Raw genomic sequence first — 20,290 nt, 5'->3', positions numbered from 1 at the left:
CTGTGAGCGCTCGCCATCCACGGAGCTGGTGTTCGTTGTGTGTGATCAGCATGTGCACCTGCCTGCAAGGAGCTGTACCGCTGGTCAGAAGTAGCCAGAGAGAGGCTGCTGTCACACAGTCTGCTCAGTGGGTGAGCGAGTCTGCTGTCCAGGTTTAGAGGCACCCTCCACCTCCCACCCCTGCCAAGAGGGAAGGCTTCCCTGGGCTTTTAAAGTTCAAATAGGTTTTCCAGTGACAACAGAGTAGGCGTTGAAGATTCACTGCAGACCCCTGTCTGCCGTGATGGCGTCACAGATCCTGTCCATGGGTTCTTGTGACAGTGACCCCTGCTGTGCTTCAGTAAGTGCTTGGACTTCACCAGAATGAGCAGTTGATCTTGCCCTTGGGCCAGTCTGGCCCGCCTCCTTCAAGTACCAAGGACTGAGAGCCCTGTTTAAAAACGTTTGCATTTTAACAACAACAAAACCACAAAGATGGGAGTTGTGGTGCAGTGAGTGCCTGCCACGCCAGCATCCCATATGAGTGCCAGTGTCAATCCTGGCTGCCCCACTTCCTATCCAACTCCCTGTTGCTGTACCTGGGAAAGCAGTAGAAGATGGCCCAAGTCTTTGGGCCCCTGCACCCATGTGGGAGACCCAGATGGAGCTCCAGTCTCCTGGCTTCAGCTTGGTCCAGCTCTGGCTGTTGCAGCCATTTGGGGCGTGAACCAACAAACTAAAGATATCTCTCTCTCTCTGTCTAAAACTGCCTTTCAAATAAATAAGTAAATCTAAAAAATAAATAACCAAGAACTTCAAAGATGAGCAGAAGATTTGAATAGATGTTTCTCCAAAAAAAAAAAAAAAAAGATAAACAGATGGTTAATAAGTACATGAAAGAGGCTCAACATCACTAGTCATTAGAGAAATGCAAATGACAACCATAATGAGATCCAATTCACAACCACTAAGATGACGATTATAAAAAACAGCAACAACAAAGGAAAATAGTAAGTGCTGAACGAGGATATGGAAATTGGAACCCTGGTGCATTGCTGGTGGGAATGCAGAATGATGACAGCTGCTGTGAAAGACCGTATGGCTGGTCCTCAGAACACTGATCATAGAATTACCCTGTGAGCCAGAAATCCTACTTTTGCATGGACACACAAAAGAATTGAAACCTGAGATACTTGCACACCAGTATTCATGGCAGTGTTAGTCACAAAAAAGATGGGGACAACCAAAATGTCCATTGACAGAAGAATAAACAAAATGTGATACAGTTGTCATCTGTGAATATGAAATATCTGTGAATTACAAATCCGAGGATTCAGCCAACCGTGGGTTGAAAGTATATATATAAAAAAACCTGTATCTGTTGAACATGTACCGACTTTTTTTGTTTGTTTGTTATTCCTTAAAAAATAGAGCTTAGCTGGGGTTGGTGTTGTGGCATAGTGGGTAAAGCCACTGCATGCGACTCCAGCATCTCATATGGGCGCTGATTCATGTCCCGGCTGCTCCACTTCTAATCTAGCTCCCCGCTAATGGCCTGGGAAAAGCAGTGGAAGGTGACCCAAATGTTTGGGCCCTTGGTACCCAAGTGGGAGACCTAGATGAAGCTTCTGGCGTCAGCCTGGCCAGCTCCAGCAGTTGCAGTCTTTTGGAGAGTGAGTCAGGGGATGGAAGATACCTCTGTATACGTCCCTCCCTCTCTCTAACTCTGCATTTCAAATAAATAAAACATTCAAACAAAAATATAGCTCAGCAACTATTTACATAAAATTTAGATTGTATTAAGTATGATAAGTAATCTAGAAATGATTAAAATACAGGAGACGATATGCATAGATTATATGCAAATGCTTTGTGCAGACTTGAGGGTCCTGGAGGGTCCATGGGAGGATCCTGGGACCAGTTGCCCACGCATGTAGAGGGATACGTTTATATGCATGCAGTGGAATATTAGCCTTTAAAAAGGAGAGATGCTCTGACACACGTTCCCATTTGGGTGGACATTGAGGACGCCGTGCTAAGTGAAACAAGCTAGAGGCAGAAAGACACTGTGTGACTTCCAGCTATGGGGGGTACTAGAGTAGTGAAATTCAGAGAAAGTGAAACAGTGGTTGCCAGGGGCCGGGTGAGGGGTGGGGAATTACTGTTTAGTGGGTACAGGATTTTGGTTTGGCAGGATGGGCGCTTCCCGAGGTAGACGTGGTGGTGGTTGCATGATGCTTAATGCTGTTGAGTCCCGGCCAGTGCTGGGCAGCGCGGAGCCCCGACTGCCAGGTCGCCCACCGCCCTGCCTCCCTGCCCGTCCTCCCTCTCCACTGCCCACCGAGGCCCAGCTCACCGCCTGCCTCCCTCGGAAGCCTCCCCTCACTGCCCCAACTCGCTCATCCTCCTCCAACCTTTGTGAAATTGTCCACCTAGATAATGAGCTTTCCGAGGCCAGAGGCCTGCCTACTCTAAACAAAGAAGAAAAGTCCTGGAAATTGCTATTAAAAAAAGAAAGTGTCATTTAATTAGTAATGTTATTATTCTTTCGTTCTTTCGCCCATGTCTTTCTCTACCTGGTTTTTGGTTTTTTAATTTTGTGTTTTGAGATAATAATAAGCTTGCATGCAGTTGTCAGAAGTAATACAGTTTCTTTTTTCTTTTTTTTTTTTTTTTTTTTTTTTTTTTGAGAGAGAGAGAGAGAAAGGTCTTCCTTCCATTGGTTCACCCCCCAAATGGCCGCTACATTTGGAGTTGCGCCGATCCAAAGCCAGAAGCCAGGTAGTTCCTCCTGGTCTCCCATGCGGGTGCAGGCGCCCAAGCACATGGGCCATCCTCCACTGCCTTCCCGGGCCACAGCAGAGAGCTGGACTGGAAGAGGGGCAACCGGGACAGAATCCGGCGCCACAGGTGGAGGATTAGCCTAGTGAGCCACGGTGCCGGCCCCAGAAGTAATAGTTTCCTGTAGGCTTTGCCCAGGTTCCCCGACGGCTGGCCCACTCACGCACACACCGCTGTTGTAATAAAAGCAGAGTTCCTCTGCTGAAAAGGAAATGTTTACTCTGATCACAAGGGGCAAATAACATCAAAACCAGAATCAGCGTCCCCATTGAGGGCGGGTTTGGGAGTTTACTGCAGTTAGTTGGCGTGCCTTGAAGGCAACTAGGAGACAGAACAAGAGGGTGTGGAGGGAAGGGGCAGAAAAGATCCCCAAGAGCACGCGGTTAACAGATCCTGCCCCTCTGCGTAGTGCGCATGTTCTAGGATTGCCTCTGGACCTCCAACATGAACCCCAGGGAACTTCCGGGTTCCACTGATCTATCTGTGCAGCTCGGGTTACAGAGCTGGCTGCAGCCACGGCTATCTGGTTGTATCAGGGACCTTCAACAGACAGCAAAGACAACGATTCCGGGGTCGGGGAGCAGATGTCTTTATTGTAGGTGGTTTCAGGAGCACTATACAGCACTGCAGTAGGCACAGCTGGAATGTGGACACTGAGACCGCCACTGATCTCTGGATTCAGGCTTTCCGGTTTTACCTGTGTGTACGCCTACGTGCACCTGCACAAATGCAGAAGTGCCTTCTGTGAGCTTTTGTTTAGGTTTGTAAAAGGATACCACACCATTCAAGTACCACAAGGATCCCTGGTGCTTCTCCTTCTGTTAACTACACTCAGGCTCCCCCAACACACACTCCTTGCTACTGACCCTGGCATATGTCCTTCGTTTCTAAAATGTATCATTTCAAGCCAATATGTATCACGGTCTCCTTGGGGGTTAGCTTTGTCTCCCAGCTCAGTTCCATGGAGATGCATCTGAGTTGTCCAGTGTATCCATAGCTGGTTCTTTGTCATGGCTGAGTAGTCCAGGGTATACATAGGCTTGTTTTTTAACCATTCATTCACCCATTGAAGGTGTAAACCAAGGGGATGGCGCTGCAGCCTCCACATGTGTTGCCCACATCCCAGTGGAGTCCCGTCTGCTCCACTTCCAATCCAGCTCCCTGCTAATGCACCTGGGAAGTCAGTGGAAGATGGCCAAGTTCTTGGGCCCCTGCACGCATGTGGGAGACCTGGAGAAGCTCCTGGCTTCAGCCTGGGCTCAGCTTGGCCCATTGCGGCCATTTGGGGGAGTAGACCAGTAGATGGAAGGTCTCTTTTCTCTCCCTCTCTCTAACTCTGCCTTTAAAGAAAAAAGTATAAACAAAATTAAATTTAAAAACAGTTTCTATTCAGATACAAAATAAATTTGCCACTCAAGAAACACAGATTCAGTTAGAAACCAAACAAGTGTTCTGTTGAAGGGAAGAAGGACTTGGTTTTTGTTTTCTCTCTCTCTCTTTTTTTTTTTTTTTTTTTTTTGACAGGCAGAGTGGACAGTGAGAGAGAGAGACAGAGAGAAAGGTCTTCCTTTTGCCGTTGGTTCACCCTCCAAAGGCCGCCGCGACTGGCGCGCTGTGGCCGGTGCACCACACTGATCCGATGGCAGGAGCCAGGTACTTCTCCTGGTCTCCCATGGGGTGCAGGACCCAAGCACTTGGGCCATCCTCCACTGCACTCCCTGGCCACAGCAGAAAGCTGGCCTGGAAGAAGGGCAACCGGGACAGAATCCGGCACCCTGACCGGGACTAGAACCCGGTGTGCCAGTGCCGCAAGGCGGAGGATTAGCCTAGTGAGCCGCGGCGCCAGCCCGGTTTTTGTTTTTAAAGAAGAAAGGGGGACTGGCGCTGCCGGCTCACTTGGCTAATCTTCCACCTGCGGTGCTGGCACACAGGGTTCTAGTCCCAGTTGGGGTGCCGGATTCTGTCCCAGTTGCCCCTCTTCCAGTCCAGCTCTCTGCTGTGGCCCGGGAGGACAGTGAAGGATGGCCCAAGTATTTGGGCTCTGCACCCTCATGGGAACCAGGAGAAGCACCTGGCTCCTGGCTTTGGATCAGTGCGGCGTGCCAGCCGCAGTGCACCAGCCGTAGCGGCCATTGAGGGGTGAACCAATGGAAAAAGGAAGACCTTTCTCTCTGTCTCTCTCTCTCTCTCTTACTAACTCTGCCTGTCAAAAAAAAGGAGGGGGGCAGTGGGGTGAAATGAAGCATCTTGTTCTGAGGCATTTTTGATTGGCCCTTTCAGTGACATGGGCTGTTCTGAGTTCGGGTTGGTGTGCGCTCTGCCATACAGGACCGGTTGCTGGGGGTGGGGTGGGACGGGGTGTCGGTGAGCAGCTGGTCATCAGAAGTCCCATGGTTAGGACTTGCAGTCTGTCTAATTTACAATCCGGACATTACAGATTGAGGGAGTTGTATCTGTGAGGCAGGTGCAGTCCCTGTCAGATGTGACCTCTGAGGCTCAGAGCAGCTGTAACCCTCTTGGCCGAAGTGCAGCCATCTTTACTTTTGTTTCCACAAAGGACATTCCAGTGTTTGGCTGTGACCAGTCAAGTTGCCATGGTCATTTGTGGACATGTTTTCATGTGAACCTGAGTTTTGATGTTTTCAAAATATAAGCACTCCAGTGGCCGGTTTCTGAATCATATGGTCCCTGCAGAGTTAGCTTTAGAAGAAACTGCTGAATTTTAGTTTCCAGGGTGGCCGTGCCACTTTGACCACCAGCAGCGTGAGTGGTCCAGTTTCTCCAAATCCTCGCCAGCATTTGGTGTTGCCAGTACTTTTTATTTTAGCTACTTTGATAGTCCCGTGGTAGTATCTCACTGTGGTTTCAGTTTGCATTTCCCTGGTGGTTAATGGCATCGAGCATATTTTCGTGTGTTTATTTGCCATCTGTATATCCTGTTTGATGAAATGTCTTGTCATTTCACTTATCCATTTTCTAATTGGATGGTCTGAGATTTTTTTTTCCCTTAACTCTCTTATTTTACATGCCCCTCTTGTTTCCTGTTTTTTATCTCTTAATCTTTTAGTAAACATGTAGTCATCAGCCATTTGGAAAACAGAAAAGACAGACTGTGCCTGTGGGAATGGGCTGTTGGGGGCAGGGAGGAGGAAGTGAAATCATTCTTTTTGGAGGCGATGTCATCTGATCTGTCAGCGTTTGAAGGCATAGATATAGTCATTACACTGCGCGCGCGCACACACACACACACTCTGCCTTTACATTTAGGACATTAATGTAATAAACTCATAGTGCATTCTAAATACTTCATCAGGGCAGCCGTCTTTTAAACCAATGCATTATGTTCAGTTGTCAGTTCAGGGTCAACAGACTCAGAGGATCCCAAGGTAGAGATGGCAATATTCCAGGTCCCAGAGACGCACGCCCCAGTGGGAGCTGGAAAACCATCACCAGCAGACAACCGGTGATTGCAGAAACACAGCTTTACAATGTGGGAGTTACATGAGAGTGAGAAATTGTTCCTCACTACCAGCTCTGGGAAGTTTCCTTGGAAGAAGGGGGATTTGGAGCTGGTGTTGTAGCATAGCAGCTTAGCGATGTTGGCATCCTGTATCTGAGCGCTGGTCTCATCCAACCCTCTGCTGATGCACCTGGGAAAGCAGCAGAAGATGGTCCAAAGGCTTTGGCCCCTGTCACCCATGTGGAAGACCTGGGTGGAGTTCTGGCTCCTGGCCTTGGCCTAGTCCAGCCCTGGCCATTACAGCCCTCTGGGGAGTGAACCAGTGGATGGAAAATCTGTGTCCTACCTCTCTTATCCCCTTCTCCCTCCCTTTCTGTCACTCTCCCTTTCACATAAAATAAATCTTAAAGAAGGAGGGAGGATAGATGTGATCTGGGATTTGAGAACTAAGCAGAGCTTCAGCAGGTGGAGATAGGAGACGACTTTGTAACAGACGTGTAGGTCCCTGCGTGTCCCCAGTTTCCAGGTCCCCATCTTGTTCTTACCCTTGGAGTTGCTTCTGAGGGAAAGTCCTCAGCCCCATGTCACAACACATGTTTTGCTATTTGGTCATGTTGGAGAGGTTGCTAGCGGAAGTTGGATCTAGTTTTAGGATGAGATCTACCATCTAATCTCAGGGACTCTTTCTTCTGTACGCAGATGTCCTGAGGCCTCGGAAGGATCAGACTCAACCCTGTCCCATTGCCTTAACTGGCAGCCCAGTGGATGCGCTTTGTCCAGAAAGTTCCCAGACCAAGCCAAGGAAGTGGTATAGATTTTCCACTATGGATATGCTAAAAATAAAAAATTGGCTGGTGAGACTAAAGTGTTGCACAGTAAGTGGACTGGGAGTTCCTATTTGTGTAAAAACATAGCTATCTGTCTCATAATTTTTTAAAAACTCTTAAAGGATATAATGTTTTTAAAATATTTTTTATTTTGTTTATTTGAAAGGCAGAGTTACAGAGAGAAAGGGAGAGATAAGAGAGGTCTTCCATCCGCTGGTTCACTCCCCAAATAGCCGCAATGGTTGGGGCTGGGCCAGTCCAAAGCCAGGAGCCAGGAGCTTCATCCAGGTCTTCCAGGTGGGTATAGGGACCTAAAGACCCTTATGCGATGCTGGCATTGCAGGCGTGACTTAACTCATTACGCCACAACACCAACCTCGGGATATAATTTTTATATATGCTTAGATAAACCACATTTTCCAAGAATGTCAAGAAAAAAAATTTTTTTGACAGGCAGAATGGACAGTGAGAGAGAGACAGAGAAAGGTCTTCCTTTTCCTTTGGTTCACCCCGCAATGGCCACTGCAGCCGGCGCAACACGTTGATTCGAAGCCTGGAGCCAGGTGCTTCTCCTGGTTTCCCATGCGGGTGCAGGGCCAAAGGACCTGGGCCTTCCTCCACTGCACTCCCAGGCCACAGCAGAGAGCTGGACTGGAAGAGGAGCAACCAGGACAGAATCCGGTGCCCCGACTGGGACTAGAACCCAGGGTGCCGGTGCCACAGGCAGAGGATTAGCTATTGAGCCGCGGCGCTAGCGAAAATTTTTAAAAATCCAGCTTGAAAACTTTTTTTTTAAGATTTATTTATTTATTTGAAAAAAGAGAAAGATTTTCCATCCACTGGTTCACTCCCCAATGGCCAACCAAGATTAGGCTAAGCCAAAGCCAGGAGCCAGGAGCTTCATCCAGGTCTCCCCCTTGGGTAGCAGGGGCCCAAACACCTAGGCCACCTTCCACTGCTTTCCCCGGCCATTAGCGGGGTGCTAGATCAGAAGTGGAGCAGCAAAGACATGAATCGGAGCTGCTACGGGATGCTGACATCTCAGGCAGCGGCTTTACCCAATGTGTTACAGCACTGGCCCTTGAAACTCTGTTTAGAGAGAAAATGGAAAGAAACTAAGAGATATTCGTGAGTCAGATCTCTTCTGTCAGGAAAAAATAGACATTTGTAAACTCTAGGATAAACAAAAATTCTGATAAAAAAAATGGCTCAAATATGAAACAAACTAAAATACAGCTTGGTTTTGAGAAATTCATGGAAGAAATAATATTCTATTTGAAACCTTCTCCCTTAAGTGTTAGGAGTTGAAATACTGGCTCCGTAGAGAAGGGAATTGTGGCCCTGGGCAGTGAGCTGTGTTTCCATAATCAGTGTTGCCAGTGCTGTTGATTGGTGTGTCAGCTTTAGAATCCACTTAGAGACAGAATGGGGAAGACGGATGTGTTTACAGAACAAGCGTGCAAGTGTGATCCATCTCAACCACGGGCTAAGTGGACAGAGGCTGAGAGCCGCACCTGGACAGGAGAGGGAGGGGGCCCGAGGGGCTCTCATCTCTCCTGGTTCCCTAGAAGTCTGCGCACTGCACAGCACTGATGAGGGAGTGCGCTGAGATTTTCAGTTTCCTGCAGGTACACATTTAAGGAACGTATAGCAAAGATTTAGTGAATGAGGCGGTTCTCGGCCCAGTCCTCAACGATCAATCTTGGACATCGCTCTTTGGGGATAGGAAAGCTTTGTGTGGCTGACCAGGAAGGGAGGCAGGAGGTGGGGTCAGGTGTCTGGGCAAGTTGTGTGTGTTAGGCAGGAAACGCTTGCAGGTGGGACGCCGGCGAGGCAGGTTCTGATTGGAGGGGCTCGATGCAGCCCCTTCGGAGCCAGGTTTAGTAGGATGGGCTCCAGCACCGGGTCTCCTGGGCAGCGGAGCCCTGGCTTCTCAGGGGGCTCCTGCCTTCAGACTCCAGTCATGCTGGTGTTTTTGAGTCTGTAGGTTGGGTTTTCCCTGTGCGCATGCCCAGGTTGCGTGCCTTGCAGTTTTCCACTGTGTTCTGTCTGCACCTGCATGACTAAGTCTTAAGCAGCCCTCCTATGAAAACAGGAACTTTAGAAGCATGAGAGTAGGAAGACTTTGAGTTTGGGAGGGCACCAAGAGGCAGCCTGGTGAAGGGAGCAGTGTGCTGCCGGAAGGGTAACAGCGATCCAGAGCTGGAGAGGCGGGTGGGCATTAGGCTTGGTGCTCAAGGTGCCTGCATCCCATATCCAGGTCCGGGTTCCAGCTCCACTGCCTGTTCCAGCTGCCTGCTCATGTATCCCCTGGGAGGCAGCAGGTGGTGTCTCAGCTTGAGCCCTTGCCACCAATGTAGGAGGCCCAGATTGAGTTTCTGAGTTTCTGGCTGCTGGCTTCTTCCTGGCCCAGCTCTGGCTGTTGTGGGTATTTGAGGAGGGAATAGTGGATGAGAGCTCTTTCTATATATATGTCTGTCTATTTGTCTCTGTCTTTTCCTGCATGACAAATTAAATGAACAAACAAGAAAAGAATTACCACATTGTACCTCACAAATGGGAATACTACCAGATGGAAGATCTCAGCCTCCTCTTCTCTCCCTGTCACTCTACCTTTAAAAAAAAAAAAAGATTTATTTATTTTATTTGAAAGTCAGAGTTACACAGAGAGAGGAGAGGCAGAGAGAGAGAGAGGTCTTCCATCTGATGGTTCACTCCCCATTTGGCCGCATTGGCCAGAGTTGCGCCAATCCAAAGCCAGGAGCCAGGAGCTTCTTCCAGGTCTCCCACATGGATGCAGGGCACCAAGGACTTGGGCCATCTTTACTGCTTTCCCAGCCCATAGCAGAGAGCCAGATGGTAAGTGGAGCAGCTGGGTCTCGAACCAGCACCCATATGGGATGCCGGCACTTCAGACCAGGGCGTTAACCCACTGCGCTGCAGCACCGGCCCCTAAAATAAATATTTTTCAAATGTGTAGAATTATTACAGATTAAGCAAAACATCTTTTGCATGTTTAAGGAGAGGAGAAATGCTGACTGCCCTGATTGATCATTGTGTACGCAGAAGGGGTGGGGAATGGCCAGCCCGCAGGCTGTATGGGGCCAGCAAAATCATTTGTCCCCGCCAAGGCAACCGCAGGAAGGACTCTAAATTCCGAAGTTGACAGCAGGCTAATTTTTAAGTTGCTAGTATTGTGAGGCCCACAAACGATGTTGTAAATATCCAGATGGCCTTGGCAGAAAAAGGGTTCCCCACCCATGTATCACATATACCCCATAAATATGTACAGTCAGGAGTAATTTAAAAACACACAGTATTGGGCTCAGCTAGGTGCCTGATAAGTATCTTTCGACAATAGGGAGAAAAAGAATACATCTCTGATTTTAGGATGCCAATTATTGAAAATATGATGGTTATGTACACTGGCTTAGAGCATATCCATTTCCAAGGTCCATGTAGCCAGGCTGGGGACCACACCCTGCGGGTGGGGCGGGGTGGTCCTGCCGGGAGCAGGCCCTGGGGTGCTGCCGTGCCGTGCGGAGTGTCTGCGTGTCTGCAGTGCCATCCTGTGGTTGTGATGCTAACCCAGAGCATGTCTTCTTCTCTCTAGGAAGGCCCTTTTGTCTACTTCTCTTTGGTAGGAAATGTTGCAGATTCTGATGGCTTGATTGCATCTTTATGTAAGTAAAGAAGAATGTTTGCATTTGAAGTGTTGAAAGAGATTGATTGCAAGTATGACTGTCAGTTAAATGAATGCCTGACCAAAAAAAAAAAGAAGAAGAAGAATGCCTGTATCACATACTGGAGGGTTGCATTTATGTGAATCTGCAGACACAGGTAAATAGATTAGTGGTTGCCTAGGGCTGGGGTGGGAGTGTTGGGGGGGGAATGAGGAGCAGCTGCTGATGGGTCCAGGCTTCTGAAGTTGGGAGGGCAATGAAATGTTCTAAAATTAGATTGTGCTGATTCAGACCTGTGGATGTAGTGAAACCCATCCTTCAAACTGGTGAGTTTGCATGGTGTGTAAATGACATCTCAATAGAGTGGTATATTTTTAAAATGTAAAAAAAAAAAAAAAAATAGGGACAGGCCTAGTGGCACAGGGAGTTAAGCTGCCACTTGGGACCCCCACACCCCTACTCAGGGTGCCTGGGATTGAGTCCCACACCTCCACTTCCGATCCACCTTTCTGTGATAATGCGCCTGGGAGGTAGCAGGTGATGGCCCAAGAACTTGGGTTCCTGCTGCTGACATGGGAGGCCCAGATGGAGTTCATGGCTCCTGGTTTTGGCCTGGCCCAGCTCTGGCTATTAAGGATTCTTGGAGACTGAAGCAGCAGATAGAATATCTCTCTGTGTCTCTCTCCCTCCCTTCCTCCTCCTCTCTCTCTCTCTCTCTCTGCCTTTCAAATAATGAATGAATGAATGAATGAATGAATGAATGAATAAAATGTTTTTTAAAATGGTTGTACTGAGTGCAGATGAAGCATTTAAACTGGGGAGGGAGAGAGGGTGTTTTCTTCATCAACCTTCTCGCATTGTGCTCATCTGTCTGCAGTCTTTTTGGTAATTTCCGGAGCTGTTACTGCCCTGCAGAGCTATTAACTAGTCTCTCCCTGTCTCCGTGCTGTCAGTCAACACTCAGTCGGGGTGGACTGCCAACTGCGTGCTAAATGAGCTGGGAGCAGCGTGCCCTGCTGCCATAGGAAAAGCGCCTTGCTCAGCATAACTGCTTTCAGGGTTTGCATCCAGACCTCTGCGTGGTTTATCTCATTTCTCCTGTGACCCTGAAATCCTGTGCCCTCGCTGCCATCAGTGTGGGGACTCTGTTCATCACTGGCACTGGGAAGCTTCTGGACAGTTTAGTTGGCCCCAGCAAGAGCTTCTCAAAGCAAAACATGGGTCCTCTTTGATACCTGAGCCCCAGACAGTGGTCCCTCGGAAGGTCGGAGCTGCCGTGGCCAGCTGTGTCAGTGCCTGGGCCTGGGTGGCGCTCAGGCAGGCAGCGTGCAGGGTAGCATCTGTGTGGCTGGGGAGGGAGCGCCCAGCCCGAGACTTCACGCCCCACGTTGAGTGTCCCGCTGCTCCCCTGTCAGCACCCGTGCCCCTGCTCCCACCCTGGCTGGCTTCAGAGCAAGTGGAGAACCTGGATCTGGCTCCGAAACGTGAAGGTCGGACAGGTCTTTATCGTCGTCTTCACACTCACCACCTTTTCATGCCTGGGTGTCCACCAGGATTGTTCTAGTCCCTGTGGCTGCCCAGATCCAGGAAGCTCCAGTGAAAAATGTGAAAAATGTCAGTGTTGCATAGACCCTACACACAGCCTCCCGGAGGTGTGGAATCATCTCTGGATTATTTATGATACCCCGTGCAATGCAAATTCTGTCTAGATACTCCTTAGGCTGTAGTGCACAGTGTTTAGGGGATAATGACCAGGAGGAAGAGTCTGTTCAGTAGAGGTGTGGGGTTTTTCCACCAGGTGTTTTCCGTCTGCTGTTGGTTTCATCTGCAGACGCACAGCCCCTGGACGTGGGCCCCATGATAGGCAGGGCTGACTGTGTTTTCATGACAGGAACAGTCTGGTAACTGCCGCCATGTTAGTAGTGCTTCTCAGACTCAGGGTGCACAAAACCACCTGGGAGACCCCGACGACCCGGGGCAGGGCAGGGCAGGGCCTGCGCTTGGCTTCCCTGGGATGGAAGGCGGCTGGAAGCCAGCTGAAGACCCTCATCCTCTCGCAGGCTGCACTCTCCACAGCAGGGGCTCCTCCGGCCCGTGTTTTGCATTGTTTCCCTGTCCACCTCAACCTGCACAAACCCAGGGACACCGTCACAGCACCCAGCTTTGTAAGCCTCCCACCCAGCCCCTGCTTGTCTAGATGTTCAGCAAGCAAAGACGTGGGGCGGGGCAGGCCTCGTGGTGCGGGGCAGGCCTCATGGTGCAGCGGGTTAAGCCACTGCCTGATGCCCACATCCCAGATGGGAGTGTTAGTCTGAGTCCTGGCTGCTCCGCTTCTAATCCAGCTTCCTGCTGATGCAGCTGGGAAAGCTGTGAGTGATGGCCCAAGTGCTAAGGTTCTTGCCACCCACCCGTGAGACCTGCCTGGACTTCCTGGCACCTGGCTTTGGCCTGGCCCAACCCTGGCTGTTGGGGATATTTGGAGAGTGAACTTGTGGGTGGAAGGTTCTCTCTCTCTCTCTCTCTCTGTCTCTCTCTGTCTCTCTCTGTTCAAATGAAGACACGACCAAGGTTCAGCAGTGGAGGGGAGGAGCTGCCGGGACTCCGAGAGCAGGCGCCTTTCCCGGCCATCCCGCCTCTCTGGCCAGCACCATCCTGGCGCCCCTGCTGCCGTGCCGTCCTGTAGCTTGGCTGAGCCGTCTGCAGTGTCAGAAGCACTGAGTCGGCAGCCCGGGCCTTTGCAAACGCCCTGATCCTTCACCCACTTCACAATCACCTCCTGAGTGTGAGGCCTGAAACTGAGATTCACTATTGCTTTGTGCCTTGACATCTGGTACAATCTGGGGGGGGGGGGGTCTCCAGTCGCCAAGTGCAAGTCCCCCTGACCACTCTGTTTATTGGACAGTGCCCCTGAGCCACAGCCCCCTGTGATGATCCCAGGGGCCCGGTAGTGCCTGCATACCCCTGGGAAGTGGGTGTCAGCTTGCTGGTAGCCCGAGGTATCACACAGGCCAGTACCCCCCTCTTGCAGGAACAGGGCTCACCTCTCTTGCTGTTAACTCCCACACTTGCCTCCAGGGCCCCTGGTTGTTCCTCCATCCCCAGGTGCAACCCCTGTGTGGCCCTGCCTGGTACAGGGTCCTCCTCCCCTGGCTGTGCATGTCATCTGTGCAGGGTCAAGTATGCATTTGACCATCTCTGTAACCCCCAGGCTGGAATTCATCCCTCACCAACAGGGTAAAGTAGAAGTAACCAAAACTCTTCCTCCAGGAAGTCTTCCCTGATCTGCCTGGTTGGAGTCCAGTGGAACTTCCTCCATATCCCCATGTTCTCCAGCCATCTCTTACTGGATTTGACCTCATCAGAGTGTGAGCCATAGAGCCTTCTGTATGGTGCAGAAGGATTTGTTGAATTAATGAATGAAGGAAGGAATGGTGGCATTTTTGAGAACTGTCTAAACACTCACTAATCCCTCTGGCATTTTACTTAAGTGCTAGTGCTGTGGCTGGCACCTGGTGTGTGTCTAATTAAATGTGTGTGTGTGTGTGTGTGTGTGCAGGGGTGCAGCTCTGTGGTGTAGCAGGTAAAGCCGCTGCCTGCAGTGCCAGCATCCCATATGGGCATCAGTTCAAGTCCCAGTTGCTCCACTTCCAATCCAGCTCTCTGCTATGGCCTGGGAAAGCAGTAGAAGATGGCCCAAGTGCTTGAGCCCTGCACCCACGTGGGAGACCCAGAGGAAGCTCCTGGCTCCCAGCTTCAGATCGGCACAGCTCCAGATGGAAGACCTCTCTCCCTCTCTGCCTCTGCCTCTCTCTAACTCTTTCAAGTAAAATAAATAAATCTTAAAAAAAAAAAAAAGTGGGGAAAACTCCTCTCAGTGTTTCGCTGTTTTGCAGTTAGTACAGGGATTTGGGCGCGCGGCAGACAGCTAAGGACAGGCAGGATGGCCCCAAGTGGCCAGCCATGTGCGTCTGACCTCTCTCTGAACCTTGCCTGCCTGCAGCCTGGACGTCACCTCACTGAGCAGTGAATTCTTGTTGCCGGTCCGAGGGTACCTCTCTCTGGCCATTAGGAGGACAGAGCTGTCCACACTCTGTCTGCTCTGACCAGAGCTCCTTTCCGACCAGTACTGCCTCAGAATCACCTGAGGATGGTCTCCCCCGACCCCAACTTCCACTTTCAGCGTGAGATCTTAGGGCCAGTGTGTATCGCTTTCATAAGCTAAAAAGATCATTATGTACAGAAGATCAAAGAATGGCTTTTGCAGTACAAGACCACCTGTCCATCTCTAAAAACAACTTTCTGATGTATAGAACTTTCTAGAAGAACCTTTTTTTTTTTAAGATTTATTTTATTTATTTGAAAGAGTCACACAGAGAGAGGAGGAAAGGCAGGAGAGAGAGGAGAGAGAGCTCTTCCATCCACTGGTTCACTCCCAGTTGGACGCAACGGCCAAAGTTGGGCCAATCCAAAGCCAGGAGACAGGAGCTTCTTCCAGGTCTCCCACACAGGTGCAGGGGCCCAAGGATTTGGGCCATCTTCTGCTGCTTTCCCAGGCCATAGCAGAGAGCTGGATCAGAAGTAGAGCAGTCGGGTCTTGAACCAACGTCCATAAGGGATGCCAGCACTGCAGGCGGTGGCTTTACTCGCTATGCCACAGCGCCGGTCCCTAGAAGAGCCATTCTGATCATGGGTCTGGAAAGAATGTGTGGGGCATGCTTGCTCCCCATTCAGCACCAGTGAGGCTTTGTGTGGTGGCCGTTGCTGAGCCCTCTGTCCCTGCAGCAGGTGGAAATGCCCCCCTCGGTCCATGTTAGGTTCATTCTAAACTCCAGGCTTTATCTCCCTCTCTCTTCTCACTGTCTCTTCACCTACTCTTTTACATCTTTTTGTTGATTTATTTATTTGAGACTCAGAGCAAGCTCTAAGGAGTGCAGTCCGATCTGCTGGCTCACTCCCCAAATGCCCACAGCAGCTGGGGCTGGGCCAGGGCCAGGGCCAGAGCCAGGAACCTAGAACTCAATCCCGGTCTCCCACATGAGTGCCAGGAACACTTGAGCCGGTATCTCTACCGCCCAGGGCCTGCATTAGCAAGAGACTGGAGTCAAATTGAACAAAGAGGTGCTGGACATGGGCTGTGGGTGTCTTAATGATTGTCTCTTCAATTGTTAATCAACATGTTTTTAAATAAACATTTCCTTAATCACAGTTTCCCCAAATCACAGCTTTACTTACAGACTGCCTATTGAAATTTGGAGGAATTGTGATATAGTTATCAAGATGATGTTTCTAGATTGTCTTTGCCAAGTCTGACTGTGTTGTATTCACTTAGAATTCTGCTATTGAAAAGGGCAGGGCTGGGGCACATGTGTGAAAGACTTTGGAAACTGTGAATGAGTTTGCAAACATTCCATAGTACCGATACTGCTTCTTACTTGTGTCAGGTGGGAAATGTGTGTCTACCAGGGCTCTGTCACCTTCCACCAAGGTGATGAAAAATGGAGAGAGAGTGGCAATTATTCTGTCTCCTCCTTAAAGGAGAAAAGATCATTTCCATTAACTGTCTTAAAAACGATTGCCCTTGAGTAACACATTTATCTCGTCTGTAGGGAAAGAATATGGCAAAGCTGATAAGAGATGGCTTTATTTTGACCCAACCATTGTGTCTTTGGAAATTCTGACGGTTGTGCTGGATGGGGGTCTGGCATTGCTCCTCATCTATGCCATAGTCCGGGAGAAGTATTATCGGTAAGTACCCTCTATCCTGCCGAAGAGAGGGGAAACAGGAGCTGGCCCGGTGCCTAAGTGACATGTGGAGTAGGTTGTGCCCCATTTGTTAGATACGAAGTAGAGGAGAAATTAAAATTGTTTGATATTAAAGAAGGGTCATCCAGGATAATGCTGTTTTGTTTGTTGTTGTGTTTTGAAAGGCAGAGTTAGAGAGGGGTAGAGACAGGAGCTCTTCCTTCTGCTGGTTCACTCCCCAGACGGCTGCAATGCCTAGGGCTGGGCCAGGCTGAAGCCAGGAGCCAGGAACGCCATCCAGGTCTCCCACATGGGTGGCAGGGGACCAAACACTTGGGTCATCTTCCACTGCTTTTCCAGGCACATTGTCAGGGAGCTGGATTGGAAGCAGAGCAAATGTGCCACTCCACAATGCTGGCCCACCCACCAGGGTAATTTTGGACCACTCAAAACCAAAGAAAAATACAAAGTAAACATTTGGTCTAGCAGTAAAATTGCCAGTTGAGATTCCCATGTCTAGGCTGGCGGCATGGCTCACTTGGCTAATCCTCCCCCTGGAGCGCGGGCACCCCGGGTTCTAGTCCCGGTTGGAGCGCTGGTTCTGTCCTGGTTGCTCCTCTTCCAGTCCAGCTCTCTCCTGTGGCCTGGGAGTGCAAGTGGAGGATATCCCAAGTCCTTGGGCCCTGCACCTGCATGGGAGACCAGGAGGAAGCACCTGGCTCCTGGCTTCAGATCAGTGTGGCATGCCGGCCGCAGTGACCATTAGAGGGGTGAACCAACAAAAGGAAGACCTTTCTCTCTCTCTTTCACTGTCTAACTCTGCCTGTAAAAAAAAAAAAAAAAAAAAAAAAAAGATCCCCATGTCCTGTGTCAGAGTGCCTGGGTTCGATATTCGTTTCCAGCTCCGAATCCCAGCTGCCTGCAGATTGCAGACCCTGGAACTCCGAGGTGATAACTTGAGTATTGTTATTCATCCTTATTATTTATTTATTACTGCCACCCATGTGTGAGACCTGGGTTGAGTTCCTGGCGGCTGGCTCCAGCCTGGCGCAGCCCTAGCTATTGTGGGCATTTGGGAATGAACCAGTAGATAGGAGCGCTTTCTCCCTCTCTCCCTTGCTTTCTCTCCCTCTCCTCTAATTTTATATGTACACATATATGAATGTGACTCTTCCTGCCCTGGTCACTGTAGAGGCAGGAGCAGTGTCACCTGTGTTGACTGAGTGGCCGCCAGTATTTTGGAAGCCAGGAAGAGTATTGTTTCCATCCATCGTCCCCAGATCACTCTGGAAACACCTGTTATCTCGTTGTACAAAATCAACTGTCTTATATCACTGAGTTAGACATGTGAGATCAGTAAGGCATGCTTCCAGAGCAGGTTGTGGCAGCATCCTCCACCCCTACCGCCGAGTGTGGCTGCAGACTCACTCTGTGTGCCCCTGTTCTGGTGGTTTCACAAATCTGCAGCGTTGGCAGCATCGGGTGCTCACGGCGTGCTGGGCTCAGTGTCCAGCCCGTTATCTGTAGAACTAATTTAATCTTCACAAGACTCTTGAGGGAAAGGTTATTACTTTTTTTTTTTTTTTTAAGATTTATTTATTTATTTATTTCAAAGTCAGAGTTACACACTGAGAGGAGAGGCAGAGAGAGAGAGAGAGAGAGAGAGGGAGAGAGAGAGGTCTTCCATCAGATGGTTCACTCCCCATTTGGCCGCAACAGCCGTAGCTGTGCCAATCCAAAGCCAGGAGCCAGGAGCTTCTTCCAGGTCTCCCACGTGGGTGCAGGGGCCCAAGCACTTGGACCATCTTCTACTGCTTTTCCAGGCCATAGCAGAGAGCTGGATCGGAAGTGGAGCAGCTGAGACTCGAACCGGCACCCACATGGGATGCTGGCACTGCAGGCGGGGGCTCTTCTCACTATGCCGCAGTGCCGGCCCCTAGTCTTGCTTTCCTTGACTTCTGCTACCCCAGTTCCAGCTTCAGAGAGGTTTTCTGCGGCGAGGCCTTTGCGGAGGATGCGTGACTGCTCGGGCGGCGCGCCTGCCTCTCACACGTTGCGTCTTTCTCCCTCGCAGGCACTTCGTGCAGATCGCCCTGTGCGTGTGTGAGCTGTACGGCGGCTGGATGACCTTCTTCCCAGACTGGCTGCTTGGGAGCCCCAACCTCAACACCAGCCACTGGCTCTACTTTTGGGTCTATCTGGTGTTCTTTAATGGTGTGTGGGTTCTCATCCCAGGCCTGTTACTGTGGCAGTCGTGGGTGGAGCTCAAGAGGATGCATCACCGAGGAGCCAACGTAAGGAAAAAGGTTCGGTGACTTCACAGTCGTAAACCTGGTCGCACTGCTGTATGAGCCAGAGTGGGTCCGACCTTTTGGTTTGGCTGAAGCATCACGACACATTCCAGTCTTCACTTTCTTTCTTTTATTTTTTTAATATTCTTATGCCTGAATGACCTGTTCCAGGTTATTTATAAGGTGGCAAATTTTTGTTGTTTGCTTCTGTTTTCACTTTTTAATCAAATTGCACTCTAGGGAAAAGAGAGTGAATTTTAATTTGTACTCATAACATGTTTAAATATACATTTTTATGGCTGGTTTTAATTGTTCCCTATTAATGAAACCTATTATCCTAGAATACCGCACAGTGTGTTATAGTAATTTTTTTATTCCAAATAACATGTTGTTCCTTCCTCCTTTAACGCACTCAGGAGTCCTTTTGGACAATTTGTGTAAAACCGGAAATAAAAAGAATGCCTCTGTTTTCCTATTTTGCTTTTTCAGATTTGTGAAACCAACACAAAGCTGTAGTAGGAGGAACTTGTGAGTGGGCAGCTCCTTCTAGGTTAACCTTGGGGCCCAACCCAGACAGATGACTGATTTTTCTTCAGGGAACAAGACTTGAGACACCCTGCAGAAACAGAGCGCATTGCTTACAGAGGGGATCAGGCAGCAGGAGTGCAGGGAAAGCAAGAGTGAGACACAGCAGTGACCACAGAGGTAATTCAGGCTGAGCATCTCTTGGCTGAAAGCCAAACCCCAGCATTTTTTGAGCACCACCTAACACCACAAATGGGACATTCCACACTTGGCCTCTGATGCTTCAATGGACGTAAACTTTATTTTATGCATAAAATTCGTAAAAGTAGTGTATACAATTGCCTTCCAGCTAAGTGGGTAAGGCATGAATGCAAATAAATGAACTTCATATTTAGATGTAGATTCCATCCTCAAAAGATCTGATTATGTGTCCACAATATAGGGGGTCTTTACTTCATAGAAAATGCACGTTTTCTTTGGGTTATGTTCTCCATGAGTTTATAAAGAATCTTATATTCCAAAATTTAAAAAAAAAAAATCTGATATTCGGGACACTTGTGGTCCCAAGCATTTCACATAAGGGCTACTCAGCCTGTATACAAAGCATATGTCCTAACATCCTACGCGGAGACGTGGAGCACAGCTGGCACTGGCCCTGTAGCAGGAGGGAGACGGGAGATGTCAGGAGGTGCAGCTGACCCTGTGGGAGCAGGTCCTCGCGCCAACTTTCCCACACCTGCCTTTCTCGCGAGACTCAACTCACAGAAGCGTTCCTGCCCGGAAGCACGTCCGGCATGTTCACCGGGCACTTGGGACGTGGTGGTGGATCCTGGGACTTGGACAGTGCAGCCTCTGTCCCATTTTACCCCTGCAGAGGTCGGGCCTGGATGCCGAGTTGGTTTCACTTTTCAGAGTTACTTGAGAGATCGGGAGGCTGAAACA

The 20,290-nt window shown here is 49.6% G+C and overlaps 1 protein-coding gene across 2 annotated transcripts in view; it reads left to right on the top strand.

Moving 5' to 3' along the window:
* The window catches only part of EBPL (EBP like), a 37,917-nt gene extending 18,624 nt beyond the window's left edge, over nucleotides 1–19,293 (top strand). Inside the window, exons 2-5 of one of the 2 annotated variants that reach the window (XM_070048893.1) lie at nucleotides 6,980–7,155; nucleotides 10,721–10,790; nucleotides 16,397–16,535; nucleotides 18,607–19,293. In XM_070048893.1, the coding sequence (XP_069904994.1) occupies nucleotides 6,980–7,155; nucleotides 10,721–10,790; nucleotides 16,397–16,535; nucleotides 18,607–18,847 (626 nt within the window). In that variant the 3' untranslated portion in view covers nucleotides 18,848–19,293. The remainder of the gene's footprint in view (nucleotides 1–6,979; nucleotides 7,156–10,720; nucleotides 10,791–16,396; nucleotides 16,536–18,606) is intronic. The other variant, XM_008273855.3, reaches the window with a different exon arrangement.
* Nucleotides 19,294–20,290: the final 997 nt, after the last annotated feature.

The sequence above is a fragment of the Oryctolagus cuniculus genome, chromosome 9 (genome assembly GCF_964237555.1).
Source record: "Oryctolagus cuniculus chromosome 9, mOryCun1.1, whole genome shotgun sequence".
Taxonomy (NCBI): domain Eukaryota; kingdom Metazoa; phylum Chordata; class Mammalia; order Lagomorpha; family Leporidae; genus Oryctolagus; species Oryctolagus cuniculus.
Note: the sequence above shows the minus strand (reverse complement) of the source record. Positions and strands in the feature narration are given on the sequence as shown.